This window comes from Pelophylax lessonae, assembly GCF_965119305.1.
Source record: "Pelophylax lessonae genome assembly, chromosome: 11".
Classification (NCBI taxonomy): domain Eukaryota; kingdom Metazoa; phylum Chordata; class Amphibia; order Anura; family Ranidae; genus Pelophylax; species Pelophylax lessonae.
In genome coordinates, this window is record NC_138778.1 from 202,810,426 (window position 1) to 202,829,663 (window position 19,238).

Genomic DNA, 19,238 nt, shown 5'->3' on the forward strand with positions numbered 1-19,238 from the left:
ACTCCAGATGGGATCCTACTCTCAGCAACAGCCCACTCTTTGGTAGATTGGCTTGCAGTGTTCCATTTATTGTTCAGCCTTACTACTTACTACCATGGCATCCCAGACTATGAAATCCGAATGCAATGCACCTTGTCTGGGCAAGTGATGTCCACTTTATTCCATAAGCTACAACATACTCACCATTACCTACTTAACTTCATATGGAAGCTGCGGGGCCGCTGAATGCAATGCACCTTCTCTGGGCAAGTGATGTCCAATGTATGCCATAAGCTACAACATACTTACCATTACCTACTTAACTTCATATGGAAGCTGCGGGGCCGCTGAACGCAATGCACCTTGTCTGGACTGTATGTGTCAATTGATGTCCACTGTATGCCATGAGCTACAACATCATTTAGAGGAAGAATTTGCTTCCTTATAATGGTGCAAGTAAGCCCTATTAGCACAGGTAACTCCAGATGGTATCCTACTCTCAGCAACAGCCAACTTCTTTATAGATTTGTTTGCAGTGTTCTGTTCCCTGTTCAGCACCACTGTCCCTTATCGCCATGGCATCCCAGACTATAAACTAGTCAGTTATTTCAGATGGAGGCAGTAGGGCCCCTGAATGCAATGCTCCTTGTCGAAGGGGGGGGGGAGGGTTATTTACTAAAGCTGGAGAGTGCAAACTCTGATGCAACTCTGCAGAGAAACCAGTCAGCTCCCAGGTTTAGTTGCCAAAACTTACTTGAACAAGCTGAAGTTAGAAGCTGGCTACCATGCACAGCTGTACCAGACTCTGAGTGCTCCAGTTTTAGTAAATTTCGTTTTCCAATGTATGCCATAAGCTGCAACATAATATAGATCACACTATTCAGAGGAAGAACTTGCTTCATTAAAACAGTACAAGTAAACTCCATCAGCTAGTGTCCACCATTCTCCAAGCCAGAGTCGTCAGTTGACTTTGTGCATTGCTTCTTGAAGGGTCCACCAAGAGTTACTACAAACTGTTTCATTAAAAAAAAAAAATTGCACCTATTATTTTTTTCTCTATTGGGTTAACTTTATTTTTATTTTTTTGCATACTTTGTGTCAATGAGTCTTTTTTTCTTATGCCCTGTACACACGTGCAGATTATCTGAAGACTTTTGTCTGCAGATTTACCAAAACCATATAATATGAGGTCAAACCTAAACACTTTCAATTTGTATGCAATCCGGCAGGCCCTTGCACTACATAGAAAAGGTAAATCTGAAGACAAAAGTCTTCAGATAATCTGCACGTGTGTACGGGGCATCAGTCTCTATGGTCTACCCCCACAGGGATCTCCTTTGCTTAGTAATATAGTATAAAAGGATAAAGATAGAAGCAGCAGTCAATTATTACGTAAGATTCTAGGTCTGAACAGGAAAGGTAATTGTTGATTGGTCAATATGGATTCCTCAAATGTGTTCTAACAGTAGAAGTATAGCTGATCCATGTTTTGTTCTGTCTGCATTTAGATCCATCCTCAGGATCAACCAGTGTTTATGTTTTTTTAATCCTCTTTTTTTATAGTGTTATAAGTTTATTATACTGTACTGTCTATTACTAGTTTCTTTGCCTTATTATATTCCGCTATGGAATATTAGTGAGGGGAGCATTCCACCCTCGAAAACAAAGACCCTCTTGTCTTGGGTTCCACGTATGGTGCCATTTTATTCCACTTCCCGTCTGAGGTCTCTGATGTTTAGCCGTGCTGTATAAACATTTTACACATGCGTTTTGTTCTTTCGTGTCTGCTGGAACACTGTAAGGCTTGTGTCTTATGTTCTGTGATGGCTCTTTATTGCCTGATTTAGTTTGACATTCGGCCCTCATGCATCATCCTATAAAAAAAGAAAAATAATAGTACAAGTTCTAGTACTACATACAGCTGGGGAAGGAGGGGTTCTTTTATTTCTTCACACAGTCATCCTTCATGGGTGATGTGGACAAGACAAGCCAATAAGATGCTGGCCCATTAGGTCTGGCATTGCCCATCCTTGGTGAAGGGCTTGTAGGTGCCTACAAAGTCTACTTACCCCCAATTGTTGGCCATTAAGATTTCAGCCCCAGATTGAGCAAAGTTACAACCAGCACATGAGAGGTGTGAGTCAAGGGCTGTTTTTGCTTCTACTGAAGAAGATGAAGGCCAATTGATCAGATGGTGGATATGTGACAGCAGGATGGGAAATCTTTGCAGCCAACAGTTATCAATGGCTTGAATGGCAAGCATCAATAGGGAGACTAGGCTATCTAGGTTGTGTCCATTGGTGGCATTTGGGCAATTACCAGGGCAAGCGGTGGACTTTGGTCAAACAGGTCAACCTGCCCAGACTAGGGCACTAAAAGAACCAACCTGCTATATACCCTGATTGACTGGCAGAAGATAGGGCCATATACCTAGCCAATGTGGTCCTCATATAACTGTGTCTACACTCTAGCTCTAATCGGCTACTAGATGGCTTATCGACCCGCTGCTAATCATCAGGAGTCTAAAATGATCTTTCTTTACCAATAATTGACTAATGTATATTTTATTTGATTACATCCAATATGTTATTAACAGAAACTCAATCTTACCATAGCTTCAGCTGAATTGCCTTTGATAATAAGGCGATTTTGGCTTAAATGAGCTTTTCATCCTACAGACACCAGTCATAGTGGTCTTATAACTTAAACTCCGTGATGAGATTTTCTTTCATGTCACAAAACCTGCCTCTGCTGGGAGTTGACTCTATATACCTACTACTCCTTCAGAAAAAAACACTTTTAATCTACCTCCATGTTCAGCCAGTGCTCCCTTCACCCCTTGACATTTTGCAGCTTAATTGTGGACTAGATGAACCATTCTCAACATTCCATGTCTCAATGCATTCTTCAGAGTATGTTGTGAAACCATATGTATATGGAATGTGACAACACAATGTGGCTAAGTCATAGGCGGCATACACAGACATGTGTAATATAGGTGGAAGGAATCGGGGCAATGCTTTCCTAGGCAAAAAATGACCTTATGTGCCAGATAACTTGGCTGCTTGTGTGCTGCCCTTTGCCTATCTCCTTTTATGACTTGTGTGCTTTCCCCAGGCCTATACAACTTGTGTTCTGCCCCCCCACCTATAAGACTTGTGTACTGCCCCCTACCTATAAGACTTGTGTTCTGTCCCCTGCCTTTAAGACTTGTGTGTTGCCCCCTGCCTAAATGATTTGTGTACTGCCCCCTGCCTATAAGACTTGTGTTCTGTCCCCTGGCCTATACAACTTGTGTACTGCCCCCTACCTATAAGACTTGTGTACTGCCCCCTGCCTATAAGACTTGTGTGCTGCCCCCTGCCTATAAGACTTGTGTATTGCCCCCTACCTATAAGACTTGTGTACTCCCCTCTGCCTATAAGACTTGTGTACTGCCCCCTGCCTATAGGACTTGTGTACTGTCCCTTGCCTTTAAGACTTGTGTGTTGCCCCCTGCCTAAATGATTTGTGTACTGCCCCCTGCCTATAAGACTTGTGTTCTGTTCCCTGGCCTATACAACTTGTGTACTGCCCCCTACCTATAAGACTTGTGTACTGCCCCTGCCTGTAGGACTTGTGTACTGCCCCCTGCCTTTAAGACTTGTGTATTACCACTTCCCTATACATCTTGTGTGTCGCCCTCTACCTACTTGACTGGTGTACTGCCCCTTGCATTTATGACTTGTGTGCTGCCCACCACCAATACGACTTGTGTACTGCCCCCTACCTATACAATTTGTGTGTTGCCCTCTGCCTATTTGACTGGTGTACTGCACCTTGACTTTAAAACTTGTGTGCTGCCCCCTTTCTATACGACTTGTGTACTGCCCCTTGTATATAGAACTTTTGTGCTGCCCCCTGCCAAAACAATGTCTTTGCTGCCTCCTGCCCATACAATTTGTGTGCTGCCCCTGCTTATACAATTTATGTGTTGCCCCTTCTTATTCAATTTATGTGTTGCCCCTTCTTATACAATTTATGTGTTGCCCTTTCTTATACAATTTGTGTGTTGCTCCCTGCCTATATGATTTGTGTACTGCCCCCAGCCTATGTGATTGGGGCACTGACCCCTTGCCTATAAGACTTGTGTGCTGCCCTGCTTATGCAACTTATGTGCCCCCCTTACTTAAAGGATCCTGATACATTAGCCCGACTCAAATATCATCTTTGGAGAAGGGTTTCAAACTCATCACAAAGGTGAGGAATGTCACATTGGAGGTCTTCCCAAATAATCGTCACCTTAGTGTCTAAGAAGGACATGTGACCTCATGCTCTCACCACCCTGGAAAAGGATGGTCAAGCTCCATCTCAACAATGGAGAGTTAATTCACATCTGACAATAACTGACAGGTCAACCTGCCCAGGATAGGGCACTAAAAGAACCAACCTGTTATATACCCTGATTGAATGGCAGAGGATAGGGCCATATACCCAGCCAACGTGGTCCTCATATAACCGTATCTTCACTCTACCTCTAACCGGCTACTAACTAGCTACTAGATGGCTTATCGCTGCTAATTATCGGAAGTCTAAAATTATCTTTTTTTTTTACCAATAATTGACTAATGTATATTTTACTTGATATAAGACCATTGCATCCAATATATTATTAACAGAAACTCAATCTTACCATAGCGTCAGCTGAATTGCCTTTGATAATGAGGCGATTTTGGCTTAAAGGAGCTTTTCATCCTACAGACACCGGTCATAGTGGTCTTATAATATAAAACTCCGTGCCAAGATTTTCTTTCATGTCAGAAAAGCTGCCTCTGCTGGGGTGCCAAGGTTCGCCATCACTGGACTAGACCAGTGATGGCGAACCTTGGCACCCCAGATGTTTTGGAACTACATTTCCCATGAGGCTCAACTACAGTGCAGAGTGCATCAGCATGATGGGAAATGTAGTTCCAAAACATCTGGGGTGCCAAGGTTCACCATCACTGGTCTAGTCCATTTAAGATATTGACCCTCTAAGAGGCTTGGTCTGGCCATAAATTATACAATTTTCTTATTTAATTTCCCTTAGATTTACCTCCAACTAAGTAGTGCAAGGGCCTGCCTGATTGCATACAAATTGAAAGTGTTTAGGTTTGACCGCATATTATATGATTGTGGTAAATCTAAAAATTTGAATAAGAAAATTGTATGGCCAGCCCTAAGGTAGAGCAAAGGGCAATAATAATGTAGAGGGGGCAGCATATAACTGCAGCCAATCAGATCTAATCTATCATTGGCTAACAGCACTCCCCTCAAGGTAAGCCTAATTCTGATTGGTCGTAAACCAAGATATACATTTTTGACCCTCTCTTGTACCAGGTATTCATTTTTTATTTTTATTTTCTTGGCCCAGCCTCTTTCAATTTAAGTAGCCATCTTGGATCATCTGGATACCTCTTAGTACTGATCATTCATTCTTGTTAATTGTTGTCCCTGGAAATGTCCCTATGTTCATCGTCTTCAATTTTTGTTAATATTTTTTGAACATCGGGGCTGTAGGTCTCATAAGTGTTCTTTTATAATTGAAACAGAATGGTTCATTGGGGTATGTAGGGTATCCGGTTTGACCGACTGGGATTCTTGCCATTGGAGGGTCCTGGAGGTTTTTTTTTCCAGGACATACCTGGAAATATATTTTATAATAATAGAATTGATGATTCCTTAGCAATATTTGGCATAATATGAACTTTCTGACCTGATGTGATCTTGCCATTGTGATTATCTGCTAGTTGACAATGTCTCCTTGTCTGTCTTTCTGCAGAGAGCGGGACCTCCAGGACCACCTGGCCCACCTGGACCTCCTGGAATACCGGGCAAGGATGGAATAGATGTGAGTAATTCTGATTGTCTGAGGGGTGGACATAGTGGCTGGGGTAAGAGTTGTGTGCATAGTAGCTGAGGAGGTTAACCCTCTCTCCGCTGGAGGGGGCACCGTTACGGTGTATATCTCTTCGTCCTGTGATTGGTTGGGGTGGCATGTCACGGGTTAAAGGAATTCCTGTGTGCAGGAGAAGCAGTGAGTTTATTCAGTGGGGTACAAAGGATGCTCTGTGTATTGCTCTCAGCAGCCCCCCCTCCCCTGCCAGACTCCAGCCAGGAGGGACCAGACTGTGCACAGAGGTCCTTGTGTGCTGCCGCCACATATGTGAGCATTGCCTGCTCCTATCAAAGGCTCAGAGTCTCCATCCATCCCGAGGAGCTCAGACTTCTCTGGACAGGACCCGTCCTTATTCACTTACCGACCTTTAAATAACACAGCCTATTTCTGTATTAAGGGATCAGTGAGCGTGAAATACAATTTATCTTTGTGTAGAAGAGATATTATTGCTGTTCTGAAATATGAATGTAAATGGTACTAGTATAGAAGAGCCTTGTTGTGCAATGCTGACTTCTGCTTCTGAAGGCAGCGCTGTTCAATGCATGCGGTCAAACCCCCAAAAGGCTGCATTTTGTCTGCTTTGCCTGCAATGTGAACAGTTCTTGATCAGATCAGCTGTATTCAAAGATACATTACCCCCCCCCCCCCCTCCAAAGAAAAAAAAAATTGCAAAGCTTTTTTTTTTTTCTCTTGCAGAAGAGACATACTTTATCTCCGCTGCAATACAAGTTTCTTACCTGCTTGCTTGCCAACTTTTTTTAAATGTGAATTAAGCTGCACATATGTACATTCCTTGCATGCCTGGAAGCTGGGATGAATTAACCCTTGTGCGCATACACAGGAGGTACACCATTTCAGCACAGCCAATTAAAATGACCAAAAAGATGCCAATAGGTGCCCCCTCCCCTTCCCATCATTCATTTTAGATATTCTTTATATGGTTGGGCCAATAGACATGTCCCTGGGCATCTGGATGACCAAAAGACATGTCTCTGGGTATCTGGTAGTCCATCAGACAGATCTCTGGGTATTTGGCTGGTTAGTAGACATGTCTCTGGGTATCTAACTGACCAATAGACATGTCTCTGGGTATCTGGTAGCTCATCAGACAGATCTCTGGATATCTGGCCTGCTAGTAGACATGTCTCTGGGTATCTAGCTGGCCAATAGACATGTCTCTGGGTATCTGGCCGGCCAATAGACATGTCTCTGGGTATCTGGTCAGCCAATAGACATGTCTCTGGGTATCTGTCCAGTCAGTAGACATGCCTCTGGGTTTCTGGTAGGCCAAAAGACATGCCTCTGGGCAACCAACCAGCCAATAGACAGGTCTCTGGGTATCTGGCTGGCAAATAGACATGTCCCCAGGTAGCTGTCCAGCCAGTACACGTCTCTGGGTATCTGGCCAGCCAATAGACATGTCTCTGGGTATTTGGCTGGCTAGTAGACATGTCTCTGGGTATTTGGCTGGCTAGTAGACATGTCTCTGGGTATCTAGCTGACCAATAGACATCTCTTTGGGTATCTGGTAGACCATCAGACAGATCTCTGGGTATCTGGCCTGCTAGTAGACATGTCTCTGGGTATCTAGCTGGCCAATAGACATGTCTCTGGGTATCTAGCTGGCCAATAGACATGTCTCTGGGTATCTGGAAGGCCATCAGACAGATCTCTGGGTATCTGGCCTGCTAGTAGACATGTCTCTGGGTATCTGGCTGGCCAGTAGACATGTCTCTGGGTATTTGGCTGGCCAAATGACAAGTCTCTGGGTAGCTGGCCAATAGACATGTCTCTGGGTATCTGTCCAGTCAGTAGACATGCCTCTGCGTTTCTGGTAGGCTAAAAGACATGCCTCTGGGCAACCAACCAGCCAATAGACAGGTCTCTGGGTATCTGGCTGGCGAATAGACATGTCCCCAGGTAGCTGTCCAGCCAGTACACATGTCTCTGGGTATCTGGCCAGCCAATAGACATGTCTCTGGGTATCTGCCCAGCCACTAGACATGCCTCTTGGTATCTGTTCAGCCAGTAGACATGTCTCTGAGAATCTGGCTGGTCAATAGACATGTTTCCTAGCATCTTGCCAACCAATTGACATGTCTGTGATTGTCAACACTCTTTGGTGACAGTTGCTTCACTTGCAACACTGATTACACTGTTTTGCTCTTGCTAGCAAGAGGTCACCATTTGTCACTGACGGGCGCCCCCTGAGAGATTTCAGCTGTCTCAGCGGTGACATTGCAGTGCTGGAGGGCTAGTAATAATGCGCTGGTATACAATGCATACTAGCATATTATTACATTGCCTTGCAGGGATTTTTTTTAATCACCTGTGATTTCCTATTGCTTTAAAAACTGATAAGCTTCAATATACTACATGTTTGTTTTTGGGGGTACGTGTAGATGTGCTTCAGTGCCATTAAAAATGTTGCTAGTTATTATCAGTAGGGTATTTGAAGGACTAGCATATGTCCCATGGCATTCTGGCATGTTGTCAGTGAAAGTCTGTGAACCATTAGAAGGTTTCTGGAACTTTGCACAGGTGGCCCCTAAAGTTTGACCTGCTTTCCAGTTAACTGACAGATATTTAAATTTGCAATGTAATTTTATTCAACAAATGGTTTAATTAGGCTCGGTTTGCACTGTTGTGCTGCATTAGTGCATCCTCTGCTGTAATTTTTACGCAACTTCAAGATGCCGGACACCCTGCTTCTTCTTCTAGAGCAAACTAAGGAGCAAACCGTGGGCCACATCCAGCCCACTAAGAGATTTTATACGGCTTGTATCTAGGGTCAGTGGCATATTCTCAGACTCGGTACATAGACGGAGGATTCAGATCAGTTGGTCTCTGCTTCTGATGGGGATCCTGATGCAGAAGGGGACATTTTTTTCCGGCCCATGGATGAGGACTCTGATGAAGACCCTAATGTAAGGGGGGCTATAAAGTGCTGGGGGGACCTTTTGATGTAAAAGGGGACTTTGATGTGAAGAGAGTTTCAGATATGAAGTTATTTCCAGTAGTGTGTATATTCATTCATTTACATTTTATTCATTAATTTATAAAAATTATTTTTTTGGCCTATGGATGTCAAGAGCCCCCTTTACCATCAGAAGTCAAGAGTCCCCCACCCTCCCTTACATCACTGTGCACCACCCCCCCCCCCTCCTTAGCTTGTTCTGCTGCCAGGAAGAAGCTGGAATGGAGGTGGAGAGCAGAAAGTGCAGGATCTGGAGGAGGACCAAAGGAGGGGGCTTGAGTTAGCTGTCAGAGTCTGCTTAATGCCTAGACCAGGGCAGGCAGAGATGAGGGGGTGTTGTAGCTGCTCAGAGAGGTGCAGGATCTGTAGGCATTCTGTCCTCATTTCTCCTGCTGACTGCTAAAACCGGGGGGGGGGGGCAGAGACAAGGCTCTCTGCAGTTGCACGGAGAAGTGCAGGATCTGGAGTTCTCTGTGGAGTAGACTGTGGAAACAAGGTGGAGGTGGGTTGCCACAGCTGCAGGAGAGGTGCGAGGGCCACATGAAATGGCCTGGCAGGCCGGATTTAGGCCGCGGACCTTGTGTTTGACACATGTGCTCTACAGGGTGGGTTATTCAGTATCTTGGAGTTTCAATACACTTACAGTGGTGAATATTGGACTGTGGCTTCGATACAAACATTGTGTTGCCAGAGGAGGCCATAGGCAACCGGCACCTGACCTGAGAGCAGACCTGTGGGAAATGCTTTGTATCTACAGTATAATGAGGGTCGTTGGAGTAAAATATTCCATTCAGTAAAAGGCATTACTACACATGTTACAATCTGACTGTACAGTCTTTAGATCTACCAACATCTATGTAGATCATAAGCCTACATGAATCTTTACATCTTGAGTGGATACATTAGTTTTGCCCTCATATTGCATGGTTCCGTAAATCTAAATGAGATTGGACAGTCAAATGGTAATGTGTATGATGAGTTTTTAGCCAGGTGTTACAATCATTCCTGGTATGACTCCCTATTAAAAAAAAGTCACTTAATCTCGCCCCTCATTTTTCTTGACTCACTAGTTGTCCACCATAGAGGCAATCCAGATTTCTGAGATCTTTCATCCCTAACCATCCAGTTTGGGGATTGGGTGTCCCTAGGATTATTATTGTTAGTCCAAATGAAGGTTGTTAAAGCAAACAATTTTCCTATACCATCAAGTTCACTATGAGCCTGCTCAGCCTCCCTTATAAAATAGTGATCTGATGGTAATATAAAGTGTATATACCATCTCTTCATTTAATTGAATGCTTGTGAATATTGATTGAAATTTCAATAAAACGAAAAAAAAAAAAAAATAGACCCAATATTGCATAATTACTTTTTACAACAGGATTGTGTTGAAGTGCAGCCTACATCAATTGGTAATTTAGAGCACCCCTCAAAAAGAGTCTAAAGGGTTATGCAAGGATATCTATAGCCATCCAAAGACTTAGGCCTCCATCAGTCCATATTCATGCAGGTAGTTTGGAAATGGCAGATATTGAGAATGTGGTCAGTCTGTGGATGTTCTGCGGAGATCTGTATTTTACATGATGTTCAAACACAGGGGTCTTCAAACTTTCTAAACAAAGGGCCAGTTTACTGTCCTTCAGATTTTAGAGGGGCCGGAACTGTGGCTAGTGGGAATAGAAAATGTTCCATCTTTGGTGTCATGAGAGTAATAGTGCTCCATCGTTGGTGATAGTGAGAGGAATAGTGCCCCATCATTGGTGTCAGTGAGAGGACTAGTAGTACCCCATTATTAGTGTCAATGGAAGGAATATTACCTCATGATTGGTGTCAGTGAGAGGAATAGTGTCCTATTATTGATGTCAGTGGGAGGAATAGTCTTTCTAAACAAAGGGCCATTTTACTGTCCTTCAGACTTTAGAGGGGCCGGACTGTAGCTAGTGGGAGTAGAAAATGTCCTGGTGTCGGTGGGAGTGAAGCCCCATCTTTGGTGTCAATGAGAGGAATAGTGCTTCATCATTGGTGTCAGTGAGAGGAATAGTGCCCCATCATTAATGTCAGTAAGAGGACTAGTACCCCATTATTAGTGTCAGTGGAAAAAATAGTTCCTCATAATTGGTGTCAGTGGGAGCAATAGTGCCCCAATTTTGGTTGTCAGTGGCAGGAATTATGTCCCATTGTAAATGTCAGTTGGAGGCATAGTGCCCCACTGTTGGTGTCAGTGGCAGGAATGATGTACCATTGTAAATGCGCAGGCCAGGGCATCCTTTGTAGCTGCACATACTTTTCTTCCGTTCCCACACTTTTCCACCAATGATATAAAATACCCAGTACAGTTGAGTGGAAGGCATGTGTCGGTGGGAGTGAAGCCCCATCTTTGGTGTCAATGAGAGGAATAGTGCTTCATCATTGGTGTCAGTGAGAGGAATAGTGCCCCATCATTAATGTCAGTAAGAGGACTAGTACCCCATTATTAGTGTCAGTGGAAAAAATAGTTCCTCATAATTGGTGTCAGTGGGAGCAATAGTGCCCCAATTTTGGTTGTCAGTGGCAGGAATTATCCCCCATTGCAAATGTCAGTTGGAGGCATAGTGCCCCATTTTTGGTGTCAGTGGCAGGAATTATGTACCATTGTAAATGTCAGTGAGAGGTATAATGCCACGAGGGCCGGATAAAGGCAAGCATAAACGGTTTGCATCTGGCCCCTGGGCCACAGTTTGGAGACCACTGCTCAATCAGATGGTGGAGATTGCAAGGGTGACACATACGGACCTGCAGGGGTCTTTTGCACTTGGTAACATCTACTATCTGCTCTCCCAAAAAATTATTGCTGCTTGTCTCAAGTCAACCTAGTTGCTTGCGCAGGCCAGGGCATCCTTCGTAGCTGCACATACTTTTCTTCCGTTCCCCCACTTTTCCACCAATGATATAAAATACCCAGTACAGTTGAGTAGAAGGGCATGTGGCTAATACCCTGTAAGCTGGTGCTTGGTGATTGGTTCAGCACTGACACCCGGGGGTGTGGGGGGGGGGGGGTCCTTAGCACTGTGAATGCTACGGCAGAACAGCAGAAGGTACTTGAAGCTTGGACAAGGCTGTTTTTCTTTGCTTTCAGTGGCTGAATGGAGCAGGGAGAGAGCCAAGGAAAGTTGGTAGAGTGGGCAGCAAATCACAGGTTCACTTTAAGTCCACCTGGATGTTTCACAACATTACTAAAACAATGTTTTATAGACATATAAGACCAACGTATACATTTTTAAGTATATGCTGGAGAAAACAAAACAACGCCAAAACGTTATACCAATGTTGAGCCATGAAGGGTGGAATCTGTTGGTGCCTACTGCTTTGCTGCCTCGGGGTTTGGATGTCTTATGGTGATTGAAAGACCAGGAAATTCCAGGCTGTATCAGGAAATTCCACAGTTTAATATAAGGATGTCTGTCTAAAACCCAAAAGTCAGGTCATGCAACATACCGATGGTCTAAAACATAGAAAAAATTAAACAACAAACTGGCTTATACAGAAGAAAGTTCTGTATTTTACATAAGGACAAGTCAGGGTCTTGACCACAAACACGTTGAAATGCTGTGGTGTGACCTTTAAATGGATGCTTGAACAAGACCTTCCAAACATGCATGATCTGAAGGGGTTGGATTGAGGTTATTACCCATGCAGGAAAGTTGAACTAGCTACTGAATATAAGGGTTTACAGTTTCATCAATGACTTTTTTAAAATTTTGTATTCACTGAATACACGAGAAAGAGAAAAATATTAGGTGTGTATATAAAATAAGTACCAATATAGAATTTCACAAGTGTCAGAGGATCAAAATCACCACATCCCATAGGAGTAAACAATCAGTGAAAAGGCAATAGAAAGATATTTTTAAGGTGCTGAACTCACATACTACAGAAAAGATATATATGATAAAATATCCATTCATTTTAAGTATAACTATTAAAAAACAATAATTTCACATTGTTTATAATGAAACCATCAAAGTTGGTCCACACAGCTTGAATATGTTGGCAGTAAATTCAGCTCTACATGTTTCACCCAAAAACCTTGGCTTCCTCAGAAGACTTAGGAATGCTGCATAAAATACCACTAGGGATAAAGTATAATATTTGTAAGTGAACCAACATTTTGAATTTAACAATGTCTTCACAACAGTATTCTTTAAAATACAACAATAACAGAAAACATGTTCATAGGTCATCTGAGGGGGGGTCTCCCATCTTACAAAGGACGCCCACGATCACTGGGTATTTCAACAGGTAAAACAAGGAAAACTCAGGCACCAAATGAGATCGCCCGCAAAGCGGCCATAGGAGGAATAAAGCCCAAGTCTATCTACCTATGAATAATGAACATAAAAGGATTACAACCCATATTAATCCCCAGTCATACTGTATATACTCGAGTATAAGCCAACCCGAATGTAAGCCAAGGCACCTAATTTTACCACAAAAAACTGTGAAAACTTATTGACTTGAGTATAAGCCTAGGGTGGGAAATGCAGCAGCTGCTGGACCCAACTGGACCACCGCGAGACCCAAAACAGGGGCTGCGGGCATGGTACAGGAGATGCAGGGCTGTGGGCATGGCACCGTAGATGGTACAGGCATGGCACAGATGGTACAGGAGATGCAGTACTGCGGGCATGGTACAGGATAATCACTGCATTACCTTTCCGCCTTACATTTAAAAATGCATCTATGCATCTGTAAAGCCGGGAGCCAACAATACATTAGAGCTGCGAGCAAGTTTAAATGACATTTTGTCCTTTAGAAATGTCAGTATTGCTGCAACAGGCTACATACATCCTACAGATGCGCCACTTTACAGGCACACTAAGCGGACCCCCCAGGCACGATATTTAAAGGAATTTTTCATTTTTATTGTTTCATTGCATCAATAAAATCAATGCTCCTGTAAAAACAATAGTTTAAAAAAAAAATTTTGCATTGATACATGTCCCCTAGGGCAGTACCCGGGTCCCCATACACTTTTTATGGCAATAACTGGCATATAAGCCTTTAAATCGAGGACTTTTGATTTTTCATGTTCGTGTCCCATAGACTTTAATAGGGTTTGCATGTTCGCTAGAACTTTTTCCTTGTTCGAGATGTTCTGGTGCGAACAGGGGGGTGTTCAGCCCATCACTAGTCCTCATCAACATGGGGACAAGGTAGTTTGGGGGGCACTCCAAAGCAGCCTCCCCATGTTGAGGGCAAGCAGCTTGGTATGGCTCACTCGCCCCCCCCTTTTCCTGACCTGCCAGGCTGCATGTTCGGATAAGGGTCTGGTATGGATTTTAGGGGGGTCACCATGCCGTTTTTTTTTTTTTTTAATTTTGGCGTGGAGTCAACTCGTGCACCCCCTAAGTTAACTACGACCCACCTCTTCCTGTCAAGGCCACACCCCTTCCTGTTTCAGACCCGCCCTGTCATCTGTAAACCACACCCCTTCCTCTTTAGGCTCCACCTCTTCCTCTCTGTACATTAAAAGTGGGTACAAAGTGCCTACTTGTATATTTTGTTGTTTTGTATGGGAACATCGGTTCGTGGGAGTGCTCCTGGGGTCCCCCACTAGGCAGCGGGGATGCCAATCCACAAGGCCATCGGCCGCAATTGCCGCTGGGCATCCGTTGTACACACAGCAGACCGTTGTTCTCTCTGAAATGATCACAGAGCACCTGTGATCCTCCTATTTAGAATCACAGGTCTCTGTGTTCATTTCACAAACCCCCTCCCCCAGTTAGAGTTAGAAAACACCCTCTAGGCTCACACTTAACCCTTTTATCACCCCCGGGTTAACCCCTTCCCTGCCAGTGTCATTATTACAGTAACAGTGCATATTTTTAGCACTGATTACTGTAGTAATGTCACTGGTCCCCCCAAAAGTGTCAAAAATGTCAGTTAGGGGGTCCAATCTGTCCGCTGCAATGTCACAGTCCTGCTAAAAATCGCTGATTGCCGCTATTACTAGTAAAAAAAATAAAATAAAAAAAATCACAAATCTTTCCCCTAGTTTGTAGACACAATAACTTTTGCGCAAACCAATCAAGATACGCTTGTTGGGATTTTTCTTTTACCAAAAATATGTAGCAAAATACAAATTGGCCTAAAAGGATGAAAATTTTTGATTTTTCAATTTTTTTGGGGAATGTTATATATCTGAATGTGAAAAACAATATTTTTTTTTTTCCGAATTGTTGCTCTTTTTTTGTTTATAGAGCAATAAATAAAAGTTGCACAGGTGATCAAATACCACCAAAAGAAAGCTCTGTTTGTGGGAAAAAAAGGACATTAATTTTTTTAGGGTACAGTGTCGCACGACCATGCAATTCTCCTTTAAAATAATGCAGTCCTAAATTGCAAAAAATGGCCTGGTCATTAAGGGGGAAAATCTTCCAGGGCTGCGGGCATAGTGCAGGAGATACAGGGGCCGCGGGCACGGTGTAGGGGCTGCAGGCATGGTGCAGAAGATGCAGGGGCTGCAGGCATGGTGCAGAAGATGCAGGGGTTGCGGGCATGGTGCAGGAGATTCAGGGGCTGCGGGCATGGTGCAGGGGCTGCGGTCATAGTACATGAGATGCAGTGCTGCGGGCATGGTACAGGCATGGTACAGGAGATGCAGTGCTGCGGGCATGGTACAGGTGATGCAGTGCTGCGGGCATGGTACAGGAGATGCAGGTATGTGGGCAGCATGGTACAGGAGATGCAGTGCTGCGGGCAGGGTACAGGAGAATCTCCTGTACCCTGCCCGAAGCACCTGCATCTGCTGCGGAGGAGTCTCACTCACCTTGAGGTGCCTTACACTTAAAAATGGCGCCGCCTGGGCCTTGTCGGCCTAGGCCTAAATACAGCAGTGCGTGGAGTTCCCCTTAAAATCTGTACCCAAAGGGCCTGGCATAGATTTTGGGGGGGGACCCCACGCCATTTTACTTTAAGATCTGTTATAGGGTTCCCCTTAACCACTTAAATACAGGGCACTTTCACCCCCTTCCTGCCTAGACCAATTTTCCACTTTTAGTCCTCATTGGCATCTATGGGAAATATTGGTTAGCGTGACATAGCACTACTCCCTGTCTTCAACATTGGTGTCTATGGGAAATGTTGGTCAGCTTGACATGGCACTGTTCCCTTTCTTTAACATTGGCGTCTATGGGAAATATTGGCCTGCTTGACATGGCACTGTTCCCTGTCTTGAACGTTGGCGTTTCAGAGAAACATTGGTCAGCTTGGCATGGCACTGCTCCCTTTCTTTAACATTGGCGTTTATGGAAAATATTGGTCAGCTTGACATGGTACTGCTCTCTCTAACATTGGAGTTTCTGAGAAATATTGGTCGGCTTGGCACGGCGCTGCTCCCTGTCTTTAACATTGGCGTTTATGGCTGTCATGGTAGTCACCGTCACTAGGAATGAACGACAGAACCTATATGTGGGCTTTGTTATTGTTAAGTGCCTGCATCTCATTGTTCTATTGTTTCTGTCTGCCTTGGGATCAACCTATTATGGGATGTATAAGTGTATGTGGGTTAGCTGCTTGAGGGGAGGGGGTGATTTCTCTAGCAGCCCTTCCTAAAGACTGTGTGCTGTTGAAAAGTTGAATATATTTGTGTGTCATGTTACGGAATGTAGTTTACCCCGCCCTGTGTCATTATGCAAAGAGGGGGGATTGTCCCCTGAGTGTATATCTCTTTGTGCCTGTGTTTGAATAAACAGTCTTATGCTTCTTACCACCCTACACTGATGTCTCGACAAGTGACTGGGTGGGCTAAGGGATCTTGGATCCTCCTGGTACCAGGCAAGGGAAGCTTATATGGCGGACATACTCTTCTTGGGTACGGGGTCCGTTACATTATGGAAAATAATGGTCAGCTTGGCATGGCACTGCTCCCTGTCTTTAACAATGGTGTTTATGGGAAATATTGGTCAGCCTGACATGGTACTGCTCCCTGTCTAACTTTGGGAAATATTGAAAGCGCTAGGATAGATAAACTTAAATGCTGGCTGCAGCCTACCTCCTATAAATAATCCAAAAAGGATGCATGAAAGAAAGGAAAAGGAGGCGCAAACACCTAGTGCATTACCCGTGGTACTGTTTAAAATGATTTAATAAAATGCTGAATGCATACTCACAAACATGAAGAATTAAAATCGTATTGCAAATTCCCGTCACCCATGTGTTGGACCATGTCCTGGAAATTGCGACCGCTAACGCGTTTCGGGAGTCAAGCTCCCTTCCTCAGAGCTCAGGAGAGCAGCACGCCAGTCTTCCCCTTTGGAGTGAGCGCTTGGCTGATTATTTGTTTGGAGTAATCCAAAAAGGATATATAATAGAAATGGGAATAGGGGGGGGAGGTAAAATGGCGCTGCCCAATATACCATACAAAGTAAAAGAAAAGGACCCAATGAAGGGTGTGCTTCTGTACCATGTCCATACAATCAATACATAATATTTAAAAAATAAATATGCAACTAAAGTGATCAAGTGCTTAGAAAAAAAATATTTTTTGTGTACAAATAGATAATGGAAATGAAAAGATATGTATAAGGTGCTTGACTATAAAGTGACTAGGTAAATGGTCAAATATAATCCATAAAAACACATAAAGTCACCCAGTGCTGAAATGTATAAATAGATATGTCTTGATATAATTAGAAATTCAATTCAGTGCAAATTCCAAAAAATCAATAATCAAAGGTGACTTGCAAAATATGGCAGTAAAAAAGTATACTGGAGTGTATAAGTGAAATCAACTCAGTGCAAAAGTCCAGAAATCAAATCGCATATAAAAGTGACTCTGTGCTATTAGGGAGTACAAAAAAGTGCTTGTGTCCCAATTCTTGTGACTCTCCAAGTGTGGCCGGTGTGATGGATCACTCGTGCTCCCCTCACTCCCAGGACCGTACTCACCAGAAATACTAACCCCCACAGGGGTAGTAAGCCTTGAGTAGTTGGAGAAATATGGCTCCTACGGACCTCTATTGGTATCCCATGGTTCCTATTGGTATCTTTTAGAATCCTCTTAAAACGTGACCAATATGCATCTAGGAATGCTCCGGGTATATAGGAGGAAAGAAAGGCTTGTATAGTGTATTACCAGTAAAATATATTGAAATTTATTGGTGATGTACTCACATAAAATGATGAATCACAGGCAATAAAAAATGGTACACAATCAGTGCAGTAGATCACAGCAGAACTCTTCCAGAATGCGATGCGTTCCAAGCGCCCGGAAGGGCGCTCCACAGAGACGGAAGTGACATGGTGACGCTCTATGCGTTTCGTCTAATTGACGTCATGGGGTCCCAAGTTGTCCTGCAACTTGGGACCCCATGATTTCCAATGAGTACCATTCATATCTGTGCGACTTTAAGTCAACGTGACTTCAAAGTAATTCCTGCACTACTTTGGTCTGACTGTGATGCGACTTGAGGTCCATAGACCTCAAGATTACACAGGCATTGCTTCAAGTTGCGTAAAATCGCATCAAAGTCACACCAAAGGCGCGGGACAAAGTAACGTGACTTTCAGGTCGTACAAATGTGAAAGGGGCCCTAGTCTTTTATGCTGCAACTACAAGCCCTGACGAAGGGGATTGGTGGGCCCCTGAAATGTGTTGGCTACTTCTGTGACTCTCACTATGGCAAATAAAAGTCAAGCAGACCTATTAAAGTTAGTTGGCGGTCTCACTTCCTGACCATCTTTTTTGCGTCACTACTACAGTGATTATCCTTTACAGCAGGGGTGTCAAGCTTGATTTCATTGTGGGCCGCATCAGCATTATGGTTGTTTTCAAAGGGCCGGTTGTATCTGTAAGACTATATACATACATTTATGCAGGGCTCTTTTTTTTTCTAAGAGAATAGGTGCAGGAGCTCAACCACCCCCCTCCCCCCATGCCGAACCACATTGATCAGTGGGTGTGGCCAAATTGCACAGTGGTAAGATTTTAACAGGGCAATAAATACAAAGAGTGCGTTATGTACTGAGTGAAGGGTTCAGGGGTGTGCTGTGTACAGAGTGCAGGCTTGAGGAGTGTGCTACATACAGAATGCAGGACTTAGGGGTGTGCTGTGCACAGTGTGCATGATTCATCTCTTTTTCACTGACTGTCCACATCTTACTTCCACCTCTCCCCCTGGGTTCGAGGGCCACATGAAATGGCCTGGTGGGCCGGGGGTTCGGCCCGCGGGCCTTGTGTTTGACACACATGCTTTACAGGTAGAGAGTGATGGGTGTCGCACATCAATTCAAAGCCTGCTGTGTGATAGTGAATGGCAGTCTCAGCCTGGATCCCTGCCAGGCCACGCCCTCACAATGTTTCACTCCGCCCACTGGAGCTTACCC

General features: G+C 44.0%; 1 protein-coding gene across 1 annotated transcript in view; it reads left to right on the forward strand.

Annotated features, from left to right (window-relative positions):
- The window catches only part of COL9A3 (collagen type IX alpha 3 chain), a 77,638-nt gene that overhangs the window by 2,807 nt on the left and 55,593 nt on the right, over positions 1–19,238 (forward strand). The window contains exon 2 of the mRNA XM_082271636.1: positions 5,780–5,848. Coding sequence (XP_082127762.1) covers positions 5,780–5,848 — 69 coding nt within the window. The remainder of the gene's footprint in view (positions 1–5,779; positions 5,849–19,238) is intronic.